The following is a 25144-nucleotide window of genomic DNA, read 5'->3' on the forward strand; positions in this document are numbered from 1 at the left end:
CACGCACGCACGCTCACGCACACACACACAACGAAAAGAGGAGGGGGACATCCCAAACACTGATTAAAGGTGACAGCGTGTCAATTCCAATAGAATGTGTTCAGCCCTGTAAGAGCGAAGCCCCATCAACACCCAGAGCACACAGACTCAGCCAGGGTCCACGCCACTCAGGAAGAGAACAGGAAAGTGTAGTGGAGAGAGAATGGGCACAGAAAAATACAATCAGACAAACATGGATGGAAGTGAAGACAAGAGAGTCAACTAAACGCCAGGTCTACTATGTGACTATTTGTGTCACTGTATTTCTTTGCTGCTAATCACAAGTTTAACAAGTGAATGGGGACATAGGATTCACTGGGATATGTGGGAGGAGGTCTTTCCCACATTTAAATTCAGTATGCCCCAACTGACAAGAAATGTAGCATCTCTATATATTAATTGTTGCCACTGTGGGAGAACAAATGGCCAATATGTTGTTTGAAGGAGAACTCCAGCAACCTAATGATAGCTAATAATAGGGATTAGGCTGAAAACTGCCGGAATTCTTCTTAACTCTTTGTATTCAAGAAGCAGCTGAATATTCAAGTCTGCATAACTTTTCCCCAATCCCTGCTTCCGTTCCACCTGCCTATTGCTCCCAGCTCCTCTTTTTGTACAGAGATTATAGTAGACTAGAGAGTCCACTTGAACAGTTCATTGGGTTTGTTTGTGAACTCCGTTTCTCAAATTCTGGTGTGCACCAAGGATTGGACCAGAACGCTCTAGAAAAAAGGTGCCTGACATATAGTTTCCCTGAACTCCAGTGCATAGGTGTGAAAGCTATGCTATGATAAGCTATGTGTAACACTATTTAAAACTGAACAGACACTGCTAATTGCTCTGCAATCAAGTTGTCGGTCAACTCTGTTGGCTCGAAATGGATCTCCTATAGCTAGCTGCAAGTTGCTAGCTCTCTCCAAGCTGAATGGGGCTGTTTGGTGAAACTACATGGAGTCAAAGAGCAAAAGAAATCCATCACTATAAGCATAACAATGGCAGAAAGTACTGGGTTAAACAGCAATGGATAATTGTGGTCTATGGTTCAGGTTTTTTTCTGGGCTCAATGATTGTGACTCTATTGATTGAAGCATTAAAAGCATTGGGGACAAAATGAACCATGGCGTGTGATGGCATAGATCTCATACAACAGATTAACAATCACAGCCACCATTACATCAAAACCATAATGTTAATCATAATAACAGCATTATGAAAATGATAGGAAATACCAAACCCAAACCACCTTATTAAACAAAACCATATTCCCAGTCCCTGAACATTTGGCTTTTTTCCACAACAATAAATGTACTGGTAGTAATGTAATAGTATTTATTATTACTTAAGGTCTTCTTTGCAATGTAACTTTAATGTAATTGTATTACTCATTTTATAACTCGCTTTGGATAAAACCATCTGCTAAAAGAATAACTGACACAGGTTTACATTACAGTATATATTTCCCCTATTTAATATAATCTTCCAAAACAACCCAATGCAATTTCAAATGTGATGCTTATGTCTGCTAGAGGAATCTCAAACTAGAATGCTACAGGGTAAGGGAGCTAACTGAATTGATCAGACCCCCCATCAGATGACACATTTGGACATGCTCACCCACATGCTTCATCAATAGGTTGGTGCACTGTAGGACTTGCAGGGAATGCTGTTTGTATGTTTGATGATCTCACAAGTGACCTCTTGGGGTGACAGACTTGACAAGGTGCAAGTTGAGACATACCACCAACACCTCCTACTCCCACCTCCTACTCCCACCTCCTACTCCCACCTTGCTCCAAAGAGGAGGGACTGGTTGAAGAGTCATTAACCCGAGGGCAGAGAGCTGTCGGCGGCTTGAGATGGAAGATGATATGACTGATTTAAAGGTATGGGCAATGCATACATATTCAAACCACTTTCACAGGCCCTGCTACAGTCATATTCAAATGCACTGTGCTAGCAGCCTGTCTGAACACAATCATAAAACAGCCAGCAGCCTTGAGGACAGAACGTCAACATTTCCGCGTCCCTCTCCATCTCTTTCGCTCTCAGAACAAACACTACGCACACACCTCAGGTGTTCCAACAAAAACCATGCCGCCATACTGCAACTACAAACGGAAAAGCAAAACTATGCCCAACACACAGCCATAACTCAAGCACAATCCAAAAACAATAGGTCATTGTGTGCCGTTTCTTTTCCATACAAAGGAACCAACCGCAGTAAAACAGACATGAGCCAGGTTAACACGGTACAGAATTACACACCGATACTAGACAAATTTTGTTTAAATTTATTTTTCAAGAAACACACGCAATTCATGCCGAACCCTACAAGCCTTAATATTTCCTGCTGTTAGACTGTCTGTGAGACGTCAACTCGGAGAAGCACTATAATCCGGTTAAATGCGGATATTTCCTGCCTGTCCGACTCGGACAGCATGTCAGAGGGGAGGCATATGAGAAGATTGGGATGCGCTTACTTAGCAGATAAAACTGTGCATTAAAAACGTCACAGGTGGCACATAGGGGTTGAGCGAGCAGCTGGGAATTTAAGCAGATGGAGAACCTCTTCTTAGCCTCGTATCACAGCCAACAGATGTTCCACAGCAGTCGACTCTAAACCGCAGCTTACACTGCTAATATAGCCTCCTTCCCTAAAGTCTCTGTCACATACACATACACATAAACTCACACTCACTCACTCACACACACACACACACACACACCAGGACTGTTACATCAGAGGTATTTTCTGGTGTAACGGAATGCAACTGTATACTGCCATAGAGCTGACTGGGGTTGGGCTTAATAAATGCCTTCAGCGATGGGTGGACAGATGACATCGCTTAGGAGTCTGTTTCACACTGATATGTCCACAGGCCATAACCATGGTAACAGGGCATACACATCTGCGTGGTGGCGGGTGGTCTTGAAGAAGAAAAAAAAATGTGCTGGTAGAGTGTGTGTGTGTGTGTGTGTGTGTGTGTGTGTGTGTGTGTGTGTGTGTGTGTGTGTGTGTGTGTGTGTGAGTGTGCAACCTGCTCTTTAGAGGCTGAGATCTTACCATACTCCACCATGCCACCCCCATCTCAAGAGACACTGCCGCAGGCAGAAGCTCAAGACATAAGGACCCTTATGCAATGCAGAACCCCTTTCTGCCTGAGTGCAGCCTATACTTTACATGCTACAGTTACTGCAAGCAAAATCATAGAAAGCACTATCACATGATACAACATCTTGCGGTTAAAAGCAGACATAAAGCATACCACTAAAATGGAGGAATTCCATTCTACGGGACATCTGTGTTATGAATTAATTTGATATCAAAAAGGAAGACATGGATTTGCATTGGTCAATTGCATGGAGATGGCTTGCCGTTTTCAGGAAGTCAATCTATTCTCCCTTCTTGGTAGACTGACAATGAAGCAATGTGTGAGACATGCATTATGACTGACTCCAGCAAAGAGCTTACGTTGAGGATAAATGGGATTGGAATGCCTGATTAATGTGCTGCCATATTTTAAGTACACTTATCAAACAGCTTTTTGGGCATGCACTGCTTTTGTCCATGGTGACATTGGTACTTATCTCTTAAAGTGTACCTCTAATTTCTCAGATCAAATGTTCAATTATCTTTGCTTCGCACTCACAGCCGTCCTCTAGCTGCACGTACGCGTGTCTGCTCTTGCCTGTTTGTTTTCTTAGGAAGCGCGACTGACTGTGCTCATGAGGACAAAGGAGTAAGGAAGTGAAGTTATGGGCTAAGAGGAAATGTAATGGACAGTTGCCCTGCAGGAAAACACTTATGCCCAGGAGGAGTCCTCCAAAGCCTCTGCAGCCATGTCAGAGCACGTCCTGCCTATTGAGCTGGCAACTAGCCCAGGGCACAGGGACAGAGAGGGAGATATGGAGAGACAGAGAAAGAGAGTGGGGTGTGCAGAGTGAAGCAAACACAGAAAGAGGGATAGAGATATTGAGGGGAGGGAAAAGCTACTGAAGATATGGATAAAAGAGCGGGAGGACTAAAGAGAATGCAGAGAGATGAAAGAGAATCGTGAAGGCACAGAGACTGAGTGCACATTTACGTAACTGTGTCTCCTTCAGGCGAGACAGAGGCCTAAGTCTGTCTGATATTAAGAGGACATATACTGCAGACTGGCTTCCATCACTTTAACAGAATAGAGGGACTTTTGTTTCTCCAAATACTAGAATAGGCAAACAGTATGATCACCTTCTCTCAATACACTGTTGTGTTTCAGTGTTTAAACATGATCGTGTTTCATTAAGTTTCAAAAGACCAAGACCCTGATTTAACAAACGTGGCAGATAGGGAGCAAATTTAAAAACTTATAAGCAGACAATAAATAAGTCAACTGAGTTTTGAGAGCAATTACACTCAATGCTGATAGAAGTGACTTCAATTGTGTTGCCGGGGAATATGGCAGAAAGCTCACATATACTTACTTGTGAAATTCAGCAATTTATTTTATAATACTTTATAATGTTGATATACTGTATGTTTATGCTTTAAATCCTGATATTGTATGGCATAAACTATATATACAAGGATACAAGGATACAAGGAAGTTTATTGTCACGTGCATATAGTTACTGGAAGTAAGAAATGCAGTGAAATTATGTCTGGTGTCAGCCTATTAGTGCATTAATGGGGGGGGGGGGGTAAAAAGTGCAGTAGAAGAGGGGTTTAGTAGATTAAGTGGCAAGGGCTGCATAAAAAAGGTGGGGGAGGATTGGGATTGGGTGGGGGGCACCGACAAGGAGCACCCAAGAGCAATGGCACTGACCAATCCATACCACACAATTATCATTGCCAGTCTAAACAGCTAATTTGATATTTTTCCACCAATGCGATTTGTGTCAGTGCTCTATTTTGTTAGGAGATGTAAGATGGCAAAAAAACACATATTTTTAGATATTTGCCACTCCACAACCATGGCTTTTTAACATGTGATTGGCAGCATTTAGCTGTAATTCTGCTTTCAAAAAAAAAAAAATTTCCACAAACAAAATAAAAGTGGCCAAGTATCAGTCTTTGATGTTCAGAGCTAAGGAGGCAGAGTGAGATGGAGAATTAGAAGTGCATTTAGAAGTGAATTAGGCTGAAGAGCTAAGAATAGCCTCCCCGCACTATCAGACCTTTTTTTTTTTAGAGCAGGTAATAAAGAAAATTGATGAGCCGTTGGCTCCGATGTTAGCCCAGTCCCCAGCAGAGGAGCTTATACCAGTCCCTTTCTCCTGCTACTTTACTACTGCTGCTCAGTAGTCTCATGCATGCTCTCTCATAGAGACCCGTCAGTGTGACATACCTAAATCTAGATCACACAAACACTGCAATCCCAAAGGAAATGTAAAAAGTCAATATCAATTTATACATCTCTTGCATCTCAAACTGTTTAAAGATTGCACCCCCTTTTTTAGTCAAAATACCAAAAGGAAAAAGCACCTTAACACCTTTTCAATGCAGTCTGAAGAGCCCAGGGGGTATTCCAAGTATGTGGTTTAGTGACAAACCTGGGTACGTTAACTCAGAGTAAGGGGTAAACCTCCTAATAGAAGAGCTATATGGATTCAATCTCCTAACAAAACAATACCATAGGGCTCTTGTTGTAGGAGGTTTACCACTTACCCTGAGTTAACTTACCCAGGTTTGTCACTAAACCACGTACTTGGAATACCCCCCTGTTCAAAGTGGCCTGTTTGTGTGCCTGTTCCTTTAAAAACAAAAGCATCTTGCCCAATTGCTTCACTTTGACATGTTGCTAACAGGTCCCAATTTTGCGAAATAAAACCAAACTTTCCCACTTTAGTCATGAGTGGAGAATTTAGGTGGTTTTATTTAAAAAGCTGCCAAACTTGACATCACTTATCTAAATGGCTCACTGAATAATGTTTACAGATGTAGACAGCCCATAAACAAGCGGCTGGCACTGGTACCAATCCAGATACCCAACTATATAAAAACCCTTAAAAAGGGACATTTTGATAATGTGTCACCTTTAATTGTTTAGAGTTGGCAGCCAGATTCAAGGCAACAAGACTCATCAGGTCACTTACCTCAAGAGGAGCACTGTCTCTGCCATTTGGAAGATGGTTAGAAAATTGGAAGCTTGGTTTGACATAAAAAATGATATCTGTTATAAACAAAATATGTCTTTGTACAGACATTCTCCCATGTGACTAAACACCTTCTCGATGATCAAGAACTTAACACAGACCACCAGTCCTTGGAACCGCAAGTGAAGGTATGGATATTCATGCAGTTTGGCTCGTTATGGGGTGCCTATGACTTGACGCTGATTCTTCTACATTGCTTGTTTTGCAATTACCAGACCTAACAGCTTACATCACTGGCACTTGGGGAGAAATTCTAATTGCAGATGTGGATGTTACAAACATTCAACATCAAGACCAAAAAATTCATGTACTCAATGTACATCCATCTGACCTCAACTAGAACTAGTGTAAAAATGGCTGTTTTTGCAGCAGCTCCCAAAGACTAAAGCAACTATAGGCAAGTGCAACATGTCCTTCACAATCACCAGCACTCAACAGCTCTCTCTAGAGAAGTGGGAACGGGGGGGGGGGGGGGGGACAGAGAGAAAGGAGAGAGAGATGGCAATCATTTCTGTACTCTGGCTGCCTGCGTATCGAAGCATGTGTTAATCAGCAGTAATGCAATTTACAGTGTCATCTCTCATTATTGTCTGTGTCACACTGCCCCCCTCCCTTTACACACATTACAACCATGGTCCTCAAGAGTCATGTGGACTCTTTCTGCTTGGACAGGCCAAGGGCAGCCACAAACCTGCCCCCGAGGACCTTTGCTAAGAGCCTAAAGGAATCCACAGAGCGCTGGAGAAGGACACTCAAAGGGCCAAGGACACATGGTTGCACATGAATAAATGCACATGCATATGGAGAAATAATTCAACAGGAAAGAGTCACTGTACTGCGATACTGTAAGGAGATTTCATGTGCATCTGACAGATGTTAAATTCATTATCTAATAATGACTGCATATTTCATTGTGCATAATTATGTGTGGCCATGAATAAGTTATTTCACACATGCATTCAATCATAAGCTCAAGGTCAATAACAAAAATGTGATTTTACAGAGGTATAACTAAGCCCATATGTATTCATACCCATGCCAAATTGAGATATGTTCTGATTCATTATTCTTATTTCCTAAAATACATCTAGCAATATCTAGGACATTCCAACAAGGACTATGTGTATCACTCTATTTTCACATTCATACATAATCAGTGTATGGACTCTCAGCTAGAAAAAATCATGAGGCTAAGTGGACGTTAGCCTCTGCTAGTAAGACTAATTTTGTGTGATAAAAATGTAAAATTCTCCCACCGCTGACCGGAGCTCTCTGCACTGCTGTGAAACTGCACGCTACTTCTCATATAAATATATTTATTTCAGAAAAAGATTGGCCTATTTTATAGGCTTTTTTTAATTTATTTATTTATTTATTTTTTATTTAAACGTGAATTTCAAAAAAGGCACTCCAGTTTTATGTTTACATTTTATTGTTATTTGACTGAACATTTCATTTTACAGCTCTAACTTTGCAGAAAAAAAATATCAGGATATATATATCGTATATCGATATTCAACCTAAATATATCGGGATATGACTTTTGGTCCATATCGCCCAGCCCTACTCTGAATACGGAATCAAAAGTACTACTAAAAAACTACTCCTAAACACACACCTGCATATAACTACTTTATTCGTCTTTGGATGAGTAATATTTAAAGGAAATATATAGGGGACAACTCCGCACAGAAAACACGTGATGAGAATGTGTGAATAAAATGTACAGGCAAAACTCCTGCACTGATCTCTTCTCCCAACCCCCCTGTGCTGTGTGTGTGTGTGTGTGTATATATGAGCACGCATGCCTCTGCAACTAGCCTGCAGGGGAGTTCTAGCGTTTGAGGTGAAGCAAGTGAAGGGGGGAGGGGAGGGAAAGATACAGAGAATGTGTATCACACTGCCCAGAACAGTAAAGCTCATAATATGTAAGCCATTAGATATATAGAATTGATGTGATGAGGGGTTAGGCTTTGTATGACCACAGAAATTCTTTGTAAAAGAGGGGCGGCGCACACACATAAAGACACACACACACACACACACACCGTGCCAACCACAACAAGACTAACCACTGGCACAGCTGATTAAATGATGTTAATGTACTCTGTGAGGCCACTGGACTTGCACTGAGACACTGTTTCATTGATAACATTTGTATTCCATTTCACTGATGTCAACCTTCCCTGCAACATCCAGGGATTGATTTTTATCTCTGCATTGGAATCCATAAAACTTAGTGAATGGGGGAGCAGATGAAGCATCCAACCTGGAGCACAACGTTGCTGCTGAGAACCAGTGAAGGTATGTGGAGGGCAAGTGCTGTGTCTAATTGGATAACTCTTTCTGTGATGCATTGTGTCACTCCCGTTGTTCCTACCTGACACTGCCTGGCCTCCATTTGTTAAATTAGCAGCACCAATGACAGTAGTGTGAGGAGTGATGGCCAGAATGGTAATATACATATATCTCACCTGCTACCCAAGTGCCATTAGTCTCAATCCTTCACTGGGGCTAATGCAATTTAGCAACCAGAGAGCAGGAGGAGACAAAAGCACACGAATCACGGCACACAAATCTCTTCATGGAGGCCATCAAAAGGGAGGGCTGGGCAATATAGCGGATGAAGATCTGCTTAAAGAGATTAACTGGGATTGCTACTGTAGCACTGATGCATGGACAAATGAACATGCAAAGAGGCAAAGCGCTGACCTGAGACCTGCTGGATGGGGTAAATCTGGTCATGATAGATTTGATATACAAACCATTCTTAGCTCCAGTCAAGGCCTCATTGTCTTCAGTGTACATGTAACAGCTGTGCTGCTACAACCTTGTTACTCTTTGATACAGTGGAATAAACCTATTAAGTGTACCAGTTAATTACTTACATGTACATATGATATGTATGTTGTGTCTTCGATGTCTTGGAACAGGTCTACTAATTCACTACATAGTACATATATCAACTGTGTTGGTACACACTTATTGCTCTTTGATACAGTGGCATAAACTATTAAAATGAAGTGTACCAGTTAAGTACTTACAATTACATATTACATGTATGTTGTGTCATTGGTGTCTTGGAACATGTCTGCCATTACCCTACATACTGTAGTACATGTATCAACTGTGTTGGTACACATTTATTACTCTTTTGATACAGTGGAATAAACCCATTAAAATAAAGTGTACCAGTTAAGTACTTACATGTACATATTATATACATCCTGTCAATGAGGTCATGCATCCTGTAATTGATGTGTTGAAACGTGTCTGCTGTTACACCACACAGTACATGTGAATTAGTACACCTGTTCCAAGACATCGAAGACACAACACACGTCATATCTGTACACGTACCTGATAGTACATGTTGTTACACAGGTTGTACCACTGTACCTAATTAGGTAGGTACACTGTAACAGTGACACATTAAAATAAAGTGTTACCGAAAATGTTATATCAAACATTTAATTGATTGAGCAATTCTGTATTGTTCATTGCATAATGTTTTGATATCAGAACTCAACACAACTGTTTGGCGTTGAATTAATTAATTGAGACCATTAAATCAGTCAATATTGTGTAGTACAAGTGCCCTTTAATGACTCCCTTTCTCTTCTTTAAGCTTGTCTATCCACAACAGATTGTGTACAGATCAAAGAACAACAGGCAATGGATTGATTTAGAGCAATCTCTCTTTTTGATAAACACTGATATTAGATTATGATAACAAAAGTAAAGCCATCTATGGCTCTGACTTGTGCATAGAGTGATACTTTGTGAAAAGCCTAGCTGATGGGCAAACAAACAGCCCCATTAGCTACTCTCAAACTCCAATTATCTTGATTCGTCCTCAGCTTGTTCTTGTTTAGCCAGGTGTGTAATATGCTGACTATGTACGATGGTGCTCCTTGGGACCTTTAACAGTGAGACCATTTCTTTCTACTTTTTTGTCAGAACCCTTTTAATGGATGGATAGATTGGTAGAAGAAGAACAAAAGTAAAGACAAAATGCTTTTTTTTGTATTTTCTATGGGTGATGTGCTCAAGGGGACATAGTAGATCCTTTATAATTGGTCCTTTCTGGGGGAAGCAAGGAAAAAATGTTGGCAACGATCTAACAAAAGACATGGCAAGTTTGGTACACAAAATTCTTTTCCAGGAAGAATTTTCATAGGTTTATATTCATAAGCACTATATCGAGGTGTTGCTGAAAGTTACTCAGAGTGATTGGATATCTTCCAAAAAAAAAAATTCAAAGCGGATTACACTTCGATCAGCCGTCCACAAGGACATGTCTGTGTTCAATGTCAAAGTGTATGCCGAGGAACTCAAACTGACATGGACTGCACACCACAAAGGCTGGACAGCCAAGCAACACGGACAGTCGGACACAGAGTGGGCACAAAGGGGGATGAGAGTGAGTGTGAGTGAGTGAGTGAGTGAGAGAAAGACACCATCTTGCTGCAGGTTTTACTGCTTGTATGGTCAGAATGCCAGAGCATCCAAGTGACCCTCTCAAGCTAGATGACATTAATACAAAGCAGGAGAAGAAAGAAGAAAAAAATGGCAGTAATCATGCCGTGGCTTCACCACGGGAGACAGAATTAAGCTTCTCTATGATAAGGCCTACAAAGCCTATAAAAGAGAGCCAGGGGACAATGAGAGGATGAAGGCGATATTAAAGGAACGCGGGTTCCAGAGACCAGAAGCGGGAGATGGGGATGTGTGGTTGTGAGAGGGGTCTGCTGAAGATCAGTGTGAGAGAGGAGGTGGTGGGGAAAGGGAGAGCAGTAAATGAGATCAGAGAGAGAGAGAGAGAGGTCGAGTAGAACTGCCTGCTCATGCTGTGAGACATGGGAGCCCATCAGGACCTGGTTAATCTATATACTTCCCTGTAATTAGATTAGAAAATCCCTTGCTCAACAGAAAACTGGTTATTTTCAAGACTTGATTTATTTCTTTGTAATTAGCTTGTTCTAATTACAAGCATAGCTTTTTAAAACATAGAAAAAGCTTTTTATCAAGATGATACAGCGGGACAGATCTTTTAGGAGGGCAAAAACATCCACACATCATGGATTCTCCTACATGCAGCATTTGCGCTAAAACACAATAAAGTAATAATGTGGCACCAAACCGGGGGACAGTAATAGCACAGTCTAATCAGAGAGAGTCTGCCTGGTCTATCTATCTGTATTAACCCTTAAAGGAGTAGGAATGTTGGGAAATTAACATTCTAAAGAATATCTGGGTTCATTGAATTCAACATAGAATTTTAGAACCTTCAATTACCCAACCTTCCTTAGAATGTTCAAAAACCTACACCATTAAGGGTTAAAACAAAAAAACACACATATAAATCCCAAACGGACACAGAGGTTGCTCATAGTAGGCAACCTCTTACATTTTTGCTAACTGCTCTCTACTTTACAAAATAAGTGAGCCACACTCACACAGAGGCACAACTCCTTTCTCCATACACATTGCTTGGTGAGAAAAATAGAGAATTGGAAGGTGGAAAAGGAGGGGGGGGGAGTTTCACGCCCAATCAAAAGAGATAATGTGTCTATCTTGTCTCTGTCATTTGTGCTATTCTATTTTCAAATACCACTGCATCAGTTCTAGCTCAGTGAACCCACTGGATCACAGGCAAAAAAAGAAAACTCAGAGAAGAAGAGAAGTGTTCTTTCATTTGCCAGGTTTTTAAGTGGCTATAAGTTGATGGGTCTGAATAGCACATGGTCAGGTTGGCTACCCATCAGGGCAGGCTGTGAATGCTGGAAAAGTGACAAGTGAGTAGGCACTGCACTAATGATTGGATATACAATGTTCAGATTCAGATTCAGATTCATAGTGAGTGTGCAGTGGTCTGAGTTCAGCTAGTTTCATTCTCAGGTGAGGGCTACACACCCTGATAAACCTATATTTCAGTCCAGATCCATGCTGTATTGGGAGGGTGGCAGTGAGATATTTCTGTCCAGAGGGTGATGATTGATTCAGAGGGAGAGCAGAGAGAGTCCCTTCTGGCTTGGGCAGTAGATCATATTGATATGAGCTCAGACTCTTCTAGTGCTGTTTTTCAGGGTGAGGGATAGAGGACGAGCTAACAGCTGGCGAGCCCAAATTCATCTGCCAGCACGACACTAGCCTCAGCTTCACCAGCCGTAATGAAAATGGAGAGGAAGATTGGGATCACAAAGAGAGAAGGCTCCATCAATCACAGCCCCAAGGAGAGGAACCTTACTGATAAGCTCAAAATATATGGCCATGTTCCACACCATAAGCTACACATTAGTTTTACTCTCCCACATTTGTTTAGCGGCTTGAGTTAGACCACCCACTATGTTTAGTAATTCTGACCAGAGAACTGTACTTGATCTTTTTAGAGTACAAATGCTCTAATAGACCTACCTGCATATTGCAAAATGACAGAACTAAAGTGGTGAAGAGAAATATTTTAGGTGCTGTGAATGACTATTGCACAGGTTTTTAAAGGAATATTTTCAGGACGAAAGGGTGAGCTAATAAAGGGGTATGAGTGAATGCCAGTTTGATAAAGAATATATGCAAGTGTGTGCTACAAACAAGAAGAAATGACTTACCTTCTCTCTCCGCTGACGAGCAGGCTCCTCTGCAGAGACCAGTGTCTTGTAGTAGGCACTACGCTCTGCAGTGAAGTGGACCTTTGAGAGTGCGTTCTCGACCAGGGCCACGGAAAGATTCGCCCCATCAATGTGCAGCCAGCCGATAAAGTTGCCTGCCTTGTCCATGCTTTCAACTTCTACTTCCACCTGGGGGATGGAGTGAGGGAAGGAGAAAGATAAGGGAGAAGCAGAGAGAGAGAGAGGGAGAGGTTATTACTTTTTGTAAAAACAAAGTTATATTTCTACCATGTATCGCAAATCTAAATAATTCTACTGATTACGTAGTACTAAATACATTTTTTGTTACTCTATTTCAGCCCTTTTATGGATTAGTTCACATGTCTGAGCCCACTAAACTCTCAACAAATGTATAAAAAACACCTCAAAACAACACATCGACAAGCAAGGAAGATACAAACAAATGGTTAATTGTTAACTATTATCCTTCAGATAAACAGCATATACATCATTATTGTAAGTCTAGAAGAATTATTTGTTTAACAAAAAAAACAAAACACTAATTGCACTTTTGAAGTTCTGTATTAAAGAATAAAAAAGAAACCCATCACTGCTCTGTATAACGGTGCAGTCAAATACTGGCCTCTGCGCTGTCATTATAAACAGATCATAGGAGACCTGTGAGCAGTCGGTCCATCGACTGCCAGTAGCCCTGTACACCAGACTGCGTCCCCCACGCAACACACACCCTCCAGCATGCACCCACATTATCAGTGTCTTTCTTTTGTTCAACACTGCTTATCTTTCTTGCGCAATTAAACCCAACACAGATTCTGTCTGCAGTTGGACATTCGGAGCTTCCTCCACACTGACTGATAACGTATTACTTTGGTTTCTGAGCTCGGACAAGCTATGACTGTAAAATGAAACATGGACAACATTAACAAATTTACATAACTCTCAATCCCATTTTAAAAGGAAGGGTTTTTGTTTTTAGCAATGCAGGTTAAAGACAGTATCAACAGTGGGACCACACAGATGTTGTGAAAAGATACTGAAGGGTAGAGATGAAAAGAGTCAAACAATTAAGATCTGGCTGCTTAGCCTCCCAGACTCATGGGAAATCTAACGTCAATTATTTCACCAAGCATGGCCATGAGTCCCCAGAGAGTAAAAGCTTTTTAATGAGTGCATAATCTTCACTTTGATTAAACACAGTAATAACAAGCAACCTTATATTACTGAGATAAGCAAACATGCTTTGCCTCATCTATTTGTCCATCCAAGGGGACTGTAAATAAACAAGTGTGGTGCTTAACCAATGTTGCGTTGTGTCCAAGAGCTCGACTACATTTTGACCTGTGCGCACTCTAAACAATGCTGGGACACTGAAATCTAAAACTGACCCATGGTGATATAAGAAAGAGTGCCAGCACCAGTGATCCCCTAACACTTTGAAGCCTAAAAGGCACAGCAGTTTCTTTCCAGCATAGACAAAATGCTTTCCTTGAAGCTTAAAATACCCTTTAAATAATGAACCTGTTCTTGTGCTCGTTTCTTCTTTAACAATACATTTTCTGTGCCAGTGGTAGACTCCATAAAAGGAAAGAGGATGGGCTCTCTTCAACAGAGGGACGTCTGAGCAAACGCATCTCTCCACAACAGTTACACTCTGCTTTGCTCATGCTCATCATTCGCTCTACCCCTTCCGCTGGAAGTGCACTGCTATCAGAGTGAGACTGCACCTCCAAGCATCCAAATGTCAGACGAAAAAGTAGGGAATGGGGTCTTGTGAGTTCACTATGGCGATGTACCTCTGCCCAGCTCAAAATGCCTCCTCCTATATGCCTCCTCACCTGAGCCCACAGTTACAAGTGTCATACCTCTGTTGAATGAGGAGTGGGCCATTATAAACCAGCATTTATGAGACACATACAGCCTGCATTTATGTATTTTGTAAGTAAGTAGAATTTATTTCAAAGCACATTTATACACAGCTTATGGTATGACAGAAAGGGTTTAAGTTTGGTGATGATTCTCAGCTGATAAAGCTACTCTTGACAACAGATCTGTTTATCAAGACAAAGCCCAGAGTCTAGACAAGATAATACGCACATAAGTTGCCAGTGAGGGGGTTACTAGATTTGGTGGGACCAAAAAAATATCACCTCTGTTTTGTCATTATTGAGCCGGAGGGAATTATTTGCCATCCAGGGATTGATTTCATTAAGGCGTTCTTGGAGAGCCTGTAGGGAGTCCCTGGATTTAGGTGGAAGATACAGGTCTGAATCATCAACATGTAAGTGGAAGGAAATATTATACTTTCTAATGATGTCACTTAATGGGAGCATGTACAGGGAGAAGGAAACTGGGCCCAGAATGGATCCCTGGGATACTCCACAAGACACAGCGTCTGTGGAAGAGGAATGCTGGCCTATGGACACTGAGAATGATCTATGGTTAAGATGAGAGTTGAACTATTTTAATGCTGTACCTTAATGCCAACCCACTGTTCAAGGCGTGCCTTTAGGGTACCTTAAAACACCTGGGCCCGTATCACACTAAAATCACACTTTTATCTAGGAGTTTCCTCTTAAAAGTTATTTCACAAAGCCTTTCAGAACTACTCTTAGTAAGGAAAAATGGCAACTCCTAAACTAAGAGTGATGTTACAGCAGCAGTAATGGAAGAGGAATTTGCTTTTCACTAGAATATGACACACATTCTCACTTAACGGGAGGGGGTCCAAGAAGCACAATTACAACAAACTGCCCCACTGAGGCATCAATACCACATAGACTACACAGTCCAGAGCTTTAACTTAAGCCATTTATCATTTTGCAATAACATCAAACCACTAATTCTAGCCAACTCCAATTATTTGGAGTCAGGTGCTTTTGTCACTTTGCGACTGTTTTTTGCTGCAAAAGGATCCAACAGACGTCAGCTCTGACTGTGCAGTAATCAGCATAAAGTGTGACAGCAGGGTTCAGTGTGGTGTCTCATTGAGAGGGCCACTTGACTACCGGCAGAGGTGATAATGTAGCCCATTGATTACGGCTCCCTTCTCTGAGCTCAGGCCGTTTCGCTGTTGTAACAGACCTGCCCCAGCAGCACCTGTTCACGCGGCTGTTTAAACGTCTCTCACAGTGTGAGGTAACAGACAAAATTCACACCCCCAGAGTTAATCTGCCCGAGTGATGCTGCCGGCCCACACAGCACTTACTCTCCAATCCAAAGCAAATCCACCCACAATAGGAGAGGAAGAGCTTTGCAAAGAGCCCAAATGGCTCCCAGTGGAGACTTTTCTACACGGCCAAAATGGCTCCATGAAGATGGAACACTAGAATCAAGATGACCATAGAAAAAAATGTAAAGAACTTCATATCGTACCAAGAATAGGGGTTTGGGCGTAGTGGTGTATGAAAATACTGACATTAAGCATGTGCTGTCAACATAATATCTTATCCATATATCTTTACTATGGTTTATACAGTAGTACTTGAAATTTGATGTGGTCATGTATTTGTCCATATCCTTGTAACAGGAATAGAAACACAACAGTTCAATCGTCATCTGCAATACTCTTTCAATGTCACCAAGCAATTACTCTGAATGTGTTTGGCAGGTTAAATGAGTGACTGAAAAAGAGACAAAAAGGTAAATAAATACTGGGAGAAGGAGTATCAGAGTGAAATCCTCCAAACATGTCTTTCTAATATCACATTAGGTGGGAATTCAGTGACTTGCCTCTAATTTGCAGACGTAAGCATTACTTTCAACTGAATAACAAGTGGACGACTAGGACAGGGGGAGTATAGGGAGAGATAGAGAGGTTGGTTTTCATTAATTTTCATTAAAATGCAGTCACATTTTGAGTAATGCAAACTGTCAAGGAGGTGTGTCTCCAAGTAATGTTTTGCAATATTAAGGAAGTAAAGAAAACACAGAGAACAGGGCATTTCATCACTACACCAGCCTCCATTTTCTTAGTAATCAATTGAAAACTGCACAGTGGAAGACTCCCTCTGTCTCCCTCTCTTTGTTTGCCTCATCTTTTAGATAATTGAGGGGGTTTGTTGTACAGAATTCTGTAGGATTTGAGCTGAACTCACCAATACAATTGCGAAAGCACTGTTCCACCTGCATTGCATTGCGTTTGGTACTGCGCCTCAAGGGACTTTCAGAGTTTGAGTATTCAGTAGCCTACAGTTAACTGAAATATGTGACACTCCTGACTTCTACATGAGAGAGGACTGAGTGAGGAGGAAGATTTCAGAACTAGTTAGCTTTTTTCTGATAGATTACTAGTAGGGATGCACGATATATCGACGGCCGATATATTATTGGCCGATAAGTGAAAAAATTAAAATATTATTATCGGTCCGATAACAGAATTCTGGCCGATAATTTACGCCGATATTTTAAGTCCTAATTAAGGCCTACGTAAGGTCCATCTGGATACACTGAGCTACTTAAGCTTGGTTGGCTATACTTTTTCCTCAATATAATGTCAGCGGTGTGAATGTATTTCACCACTCTAACAAAATCTGTGGATATGCGTTCATTTGGAAATCTGTGCATCTCAAAATCCTCTCGTGAATGATCCGCCATTTAACCTTACCAGAGCGGAGCTCAGCCCTATCTAGAGTCGTCTTGTAATGATGTGTTTGCACTTTACCGCGCTGGTCGGGAAAACAAATAAACAAACTCGTTAGTGGGATGAATACATAAGTAGGCCTAGTTCTAAGTTGTGTTTTAGTATTATATTTGCATTACTTTAGCTTGGGTTTTGTATTATTACCTAGAAATATGCTAACCATTCCTGCTTCAGTTTCAGACAGGTCATCATAATAAGTTATTAAAACCTTCGGGGCTAACCCCTTTCATTTCTGCTGCAGCAGGTTGTGCGCAACAGAGTAGACGGACATAAGATACAGTCTGAGGAGTTGCAGCTTTATTCAGTTACCCGCAGTTGAAACTAGTTTCCCTCACAAACTCTGATTTGGTCACTATACTGTAGCTTATTCCCAGCCGTTTATGAGTGTTTAGTCCTAAATGAAAACGATTCAAACTCTCTAGCCACTCACTCGCAATTCACTGACGTCAGGTTCACTTAAAGGAGCCACACATACTGTAGGGCTAGGCTACTGTTATGTTGACTGCTGTACTATTGAGGACTATTAGGAGTTCTGTCCATCATTTGGTGGTAGGTAAAATTACTGCAATAAAATTATGCTTATTAAATGCTTTCCCCAAATCACTTTTGTAGAGTAATATTATCGGTTATCGTATCGGTCACAACAAACCAATAAATATCGGTTATCGTTATCGGCCCTAAAATTCCATATCGGTGCATGTCTAATTACTAGGCTTGTGAAAGATGCTTAGAAAACACACATATGCGCCAAACAAATTTTAAAACACCCAATAAAGCAGTTCTCACCATTCACTCTTTGATCCAAGCACTAATGCCAAAATCAATCAACACTCTCACTCTCTCCCCTTGTTGCTCACACACCATCACAGCTCCCTGAAATGCATGCACACGCACACACATACAGACATGCAGACACACCAAGAAACATAGGCAGTAAGGGAATAATCTGGCGTTTAACCTTGGGCAACTACAGATATTGTGCCAAAACAGCTCTCGCAGAACTGTGTGTGTGATAAATAGCCTAAATGATACATAATGCTGTTTGATAGTCCGGCAAGATCAATACTCTCTCGGGTCACATACACAAACACACACACACACAATAGATGGGGGTAAGGGGTGCTGTGCAAACATCTGCCCCAGAGCTGCAGATTAAGGTTGTTGCCCCACGTGTCCCAGCTGTCCTGACATGACTGTGCTTCAAAAGCACACACCGGTCACCTTGGCAAGTCTGCTGCCACAGGTCAGCTCTGTCCTACGGTATTAAAAGCTGCTAGTGGCAAAAAACATTTTGATATTCTGTGCCATTCTTGTGGGAAGAAGTTGACCCCTCAGCAAATATCTGACCAAATGGACCCATGCCTGCACCATTTGCAAATAAATAATTAAACCAAGCAAACAACAAAAGACCTTGACTGCACCCTGCACTAAAGACCAAAAATAGGCTTGAGCATAAATCTATTTTGTGGAGCTGCTTAAAAAGGGAGGCATTGACTTCCTAATGACACAGATCTACTCTAAGTATAAACATACTGTTAATGAGCCTTTTAATGAAAAAGAAATGGCAGGTAATGAAAAACAGGCAAATAAATGGGCTGGTCGATCTGGGGGGGGGGGGGCTAATTCAGTGAGATTGATTTGGTGAAAATGAGCTGTGCGTACGAGGTTCCTAATGCCTGGTTGTTCACCCCACATGAAGTGTGTACATGTGTTCCACACCATTACGCCTCCCTGCCAGCAAAACCGGCTGAGCCACTGCAGGCCACGCAATCTCCACCAGTCTGCCCAACAGAGCAGTGACAATCAAACCAAAGAGGCTCATTTATTACAGGTTAGAGCAGCAACCACCAACAATTCATCACCACAATAAACTGTTAATACGAGACCATCCTCATATGCTCGGAGTATTGGCACAAATCTCACAAATCTTGGGACTGTTGCCTGTATGAAACATCTGAGCGTGTCGATGAAAGCTACACATATGGCAATAAAAACATGAATAAAACCTCAAACATTCAAAAGTTAAGCAATGAATGGCCACGGGAGAGGTGCGGAGAGTTCTGTTCATTCTAGGGGAGAGGTGCGGAGAGTTCTGATCATTCTAGGGGAGAGGTGCGGAGAGTTCTGATCATTCTAGGGGAAAGGTGCGGAGAGTTCTGATCATTCTAGGGGAGAGGTGCGGAGAGTTCTGATCATTCTAGGGGAATTGTCGAGAAAAAAGAGGAAAGTGAGCAAACAGGAAGGAGAGAGAGCAGATGAGAACAGGGAGGCAATGAAATGCACTTGTATGGATACATGTAACCCTGCCTGCTATTATCTGTAAATAACTATGTTTGTAAACATAAACGTACAGTTATTAACAGATAATAGCAGGGTTACATGTATCCATACAGTACACTCACCCACTTTAAACATGTACAGACAGTCAAGATCACACTGGCAAGCAAGGCCCTCACTAATTCACAGGAGAGAACTGTGTGGCAACTGCTGTAACATGAACCAATATAACATTAAACCATGCGTTTATTGGTGATGTAGCAAATACCAGTGCCATTTACCAGAGTGAGGTAAATATTCTATGTACATATGCAGACAGAAGCTGCCCCTGTGCTTTGTGTTTATCGATGTGAGTTTAGAGTGAGGCGTGATCAATAAGGTTGGAAATGTATAAATCTGTGTCAAACACTAGCATCCAGTAAATCCAGTAAAGTGCACAGCAAACACTCAAACAAGAGATGTGTGAACAAAAGAATAAATGTTTGTTTGATCCTGAAGGTTACTGTACCTGTACCTAAAGATTTTAAAACACTGAATAACACATTTAAAAAGGAAATGTGTTTATAGAGCTCTTCTGTCAATATTTACAAAATTACATTTCCTTTCACAAAATACATGACACTGAATGCCATGGGTAAACAACAAGAGATGTGATATACCCGTTAGCTCATATGATATGATGGCATATCATAAAGACCCATATGACATATCAATGAGTGGCTATTGCCACTTTTCCCTAATGCACTACATTGTCATTACTACACTTCAGGAATGCGCGGATGAAGCAAATACATGTAAAATAAATAAAATAAATTAGAATAAATTATATTGTGTTTATGAATGTGTTACATATATGTAATGTTTAGGCCTTCTTCAGACAAACGTGTTACCAAAATGCTACTACTGCCTTCAGAACGAGATTTGTAGTGGGAAGGAATTATTTAACACCTTTTTCCTGGAGTGAGAGCAGACAAAACACTCAAAAAACACAATTGTTACCTTCAGTATTTTTCAAATGATCCTTTTATACTGCAGTATCTGTTCTACAGGATAGACGCAAGATCAAAAACAAACCTCACAGGGAAGTGCAGAGAAGTGAAATTAAAACTTAATCTTCACCCTTGGCTGCTCAATTTCTTTCCACAAATTAGTAAAGATGTTGAGAAGGCTATTACTGCAGCACCCAAAAGTGACCAATTAAAAGACTGGCAGCAGGACCATACTTTGATGTATGGTCACATTTTCTGTAAAGGTGCTGTCTGGAAAGCTTTTGGAGAGGACAGAGAAAGTAAGCAGAGTGGCCTATTTTGAACCCCCATACCAATCATGTGAAAAACATCTACCTTTTACAGATAGGAAGCCTTCAGCCTGCAACCTTTTCAGGCCTCGCAAAAGAATGGCCACTAACAAATAAAATGAGGTGGTCACCTCTCAATGACCTACATCACTTTGGAAAAATCAATTATTAAACAGGGTTCCTACACATTTTGCATTTCAAAATTCCATACTTTTTCCATACTCAAATTTCCAAACTTCTCGGTAGATTTTTCTGACCATATTCTCGACATTGCGGCCACTTCTGGTTTGGGATAACTCGGTGAAAACAAACGTATGGACAACTGAAGTGAATTAAAAAATGACACTTAATATTCGTCCATTTAGCTGGGTAATTTTTAGTTGTATCTTAGTTTTATCATAGTTGTATCTTGACGATGGGGACTGACAGTTAAGCTACACAACAGTAGGAATGGTTCATTATGACCCGAGTGAAGTGATTAGTACTGCAAATGCAATAGTCTGGAAACACACATATTTCTCCATAGCCTTGTTTCTTTTTTCCATACTTATCCAGACCTGGAAATTACTAAAATCAAATTCCATACTTTTCCAGGTTTTCCATACTGTGTAGGAACCCTGATAAAGGACCTCTTGCCATCTTGCCTTATCCATTTTTGTAAACACGGGTGAAGAGAAAGAAAAGGACCCAATGACTCATTTCATTTCTGCATCTGACATATGTGACAACATATAAGTAAGGATCTAATACTAGCTTGAGGGTTAGCCTATAGGAGTTTTGATTGGCCCTATCGACCTTAAGCTCTCATTGTTGGGAATCTCGCCACCCACCAGGAAGGCACCAAATCAATCAGAAATCCACACAGCTCAGCAGGACAGTCCCCCGGCCAGGGTCATACAATAATGAAAGCTCTGACCATGTAATGAGCGCTCATATCCTCTCTAAAACTAGTCAGTCTCGGTCTAGGATAAGGGAACTCATAACAGTGACCAGCAAGGAGGTGATCAATACTGCCCTGAAGAGCTCTGGATGCCTTTGCAGAGTCTTGGCTCAATACACACTCCCTCAGGAGCAGCTCGCTTGAAGCGCACGTGAGCTAGCGGTGTGACCGCTGAGCCTATGGTTAGAACCCAGCTAGTGGTGTGACCGCTGAGCCTATGGTTAGAACCCAGCTAGGTCAAAAGAGATACAGGGAAGTCATTTGCTGAAAGCAGTACAAATACGGAAATGCATTTCCTGATACTAATGTATTAATAGAGGGACTGATTAGCACTTTAAAGTAGGTGAAGATACTGTACATACTGGGGTGACTACTGGTCAGGTGAGTGTTGTGTCCAGGGATAGTTGCATTTCCTAGGCAAAATGAGCACTGGCTGGTCTCCACCAACATGGTTATTAAAATCAATAGCAGCAGTAAATACAATCCATCTCTTCCACAGCCTGCACTCTGACCAATCAATGGATATTGAGCTACATTTGTAATATTGCTAAACTCGAATATAATTCTCCCAAGCTTCACAAAGATCAGATTGGGAACTTCCACAATTCAAAATAAACACAATAGCAACATACTGGTCAACACTACAAACTGTGACTGCTATTATTAAGAGTATGCTGCTTTCTTCATGTGGTTCATGTAAAATAGCACTCTTATAAGAAGTCACCAAGAAACAAATCTCTTTATGCACACCATGAACTAAGACATGTATTGTTGCTCTTTAGGTATTACCAGTCAATTAAAGTCAACCAGCAGACACAAATGATATTTCATCATTCCTGACATTATTCCTTCAGAAGAGGGAATAAGGACAATAATCAGGCTGCAAATAAAATCCATAATGAACAGCGGCAGTGAAAAACAGTGTTGTCGCTTTGCTTAGCATTTTCCCTATTCATTTCCAGCAATTTTATGAGAAAATTGAAAATATATAGAAAACATAAAAACTGAGAAAAACTCTAAATGATTATCCCAATATAAAATTAACTTGAACCTCTACATTGCACAGCATGCCAATTTGTCTCTACTCACTGATCCTTCACTAAACCCAATCAGACTATTGAAAACCACAACTGTTCAGCCACCCGTCTACTCATCTGACAGATATTGGGATTTAATCCGACTATTGAACCGACGACAAATGACTATGCCATGGCACTTTTCAAAGCCATCAGTCAGTCAGCAAGGACAGGGCAATCACACGCAGGCTCCTCCTTTGCAGTCCACCACCAACAACAAAAAAACTCCCCAATTCTGGGAAGGCATTTTCCACTATGGTTGCCCTGTCTCCTCCACAGATAGTGAAAGCAATCATAAAGTGACCATCATTTATCTGAAAGCACATTTTCACTGATGGACAGGATGCTACTACCTCAAGCAGAGGGTTTCAAAAGCCATTTCTCTTCTCGCTGTAGTGAGTCTAGCGGGAAGAGGGAAGAAAAAAAGAAAAGTATTTTCTACTGAAATAAAATGATGAAGAAAAGGAGGGCTGACATAATGGCAGCATTTTTTTTATTTTTTTTTATCAACTTCAAAATGGTTGTCACGAAAAGGAATTGCCAGTTGCTAGGTTGCAGAGAAATGTCAAAACAGCGGTGTGGCTTCCTTTATGTCCATACTGCCACAGATCTGTTCTACATAATGTGATCTATCTTTGTGGATAATTACACTATCCATAGGAGAGCAGACGATCGGTAGGCACATTAGAGTGTGGACAAATCATACAAACATTACATTTCAAACACAAAAAGTCATGATTTGGACATCACAGTTCGGTACAGTTGAAAAGGAGGAAAACATATTGGACACAGCTGCTATGTTATATTAGCACCTCCATTCAAAGACACAATGGGACCTGAATACAAACACACTGAGGCTCCATTCTACCACAGCCAATTAACAATGGATGAGATTAAATTAATTAATATTAATTAAAACTATTCATCACAATAAAGCATTTAACTATGGTTTTAAGCATGTCAACAAACTTTGATGATGGCAAGGGTCTTTCACCTTTTACAATAAGTCATGCTACCTATAATGTATAAATATATAAAGAGGAGGACTGATTGGCATCATGAAACATTCAGTTACATAAATGTCACCATTATGCTGGTTGGTTTGACAAGTCTACCAGCTACAGTGCCCTGCTTTTACAGCGCATTCAGATAGTATTCAGTTCATACCCCTTCAAGTTTACAGCTGTTGTTGCAGCCTTATGCAAACATAGTTCAAATTAATTTTCTCCTCATATCTACACTCAGTATCCCATCATGATGAAGTGGAAAGAGTATTTGGACATTTCTGGGAATCTTTTAAAAGAAGAAATGGAAACCCTGCTATTGACATTAGAGTTCAGACACTACGGTTTGACATTTAATACAGGTGCCTGCTATCTTCCAATGTGGTTCAGACATTAACCGTCTAACGTGTGTGACGTGAACCACGGTGTACCCCATAGCTTACATGCAAATTTCACTCGACAATCTATCCCTTATCAATGAGGGGAAAATAAAATAAAATTATTTTACCATAAGGCTACAACAAACAAAATGTGAAAAGTGAAGGGGTCCAAAAACATCCAGAATGCACTCTTCACTTAAAACTCAACCAAACTTGCAGTCATTCCAAAAGTACTCAAGTAACAACTATGAAACATGTAAGAAATTGTATCTGAATTAATTATGTGTGTGAAAACTGCTAAAATGACCCTCAAACAGATGAAGCAATCATGATAACCAGTGTCATCTTCAAGGGCAGAAGCTGGCTCTAATTCAACCTGAAGCACCAGTGGAGCAAATGGCCACTAGTTGCCATGGAGACTAGGGACAAAAACAGGGAGTGTGAAGAGAGAGAGAGCGCATGTGAACCAGCCTCTCATTAATATGTTGTGTGTAAGTCTTTACTGCACAGTATGCAGCAGGTTTGACAGGTGGCAATGTCTACGTTATTATTTTGTCTCATGTCTGACTTCCCACGAGAAATAATAAAATATTACATTTGTATCACCACAATTCAATTAAAAAGTAGTTCGTCATTTACAATCCACAGCATAGCATCACTTAAAATACCAGATCAGCCAGATTGATGTTAAATGAACTTTAAACACAAAGCCCCACATCACGAGTCAG

At 40.9% G+C, this 25144-nt stretch overlaps 1 protein-coding gene across 1 annotated transcript in view; it reads right to left on the reverse strand.

The window, feature by feature from the left end:
- Nucleotides 1-25144, reverse strand: part of snd1 (staphylococcal nuclease and tudor domain containing 1) — a 137283-nt gene that overhangs the window by 26905 nt on the left and 85234 nt on the right. The window contains exon 17 of the mRNA XM_042078130.1: nt 12783-12971. Coding sequence (XP_041934064.1) covers nt 12783-12971 — 189 coding nt within the window. The remainder of the gene's footprint in view (nt 1-12782; nt 12972-25144) is intronic.

The sequence above is a fragment of the Alosa sapidissima genome, chromosome 22, assembly GCF_018492685.1.
Source record: "Alosa sapidissima isolate fAloSap1 chromosome 22, fAloSap1.pri, whole genome shotgun sequence".
Classification (NCBI taxonomy): Eukaryota; Metazoa; Chordata; class Actinopteri; order Clupeiformes; family Clupeidae; genus Alosa; species Alosa sapidissima.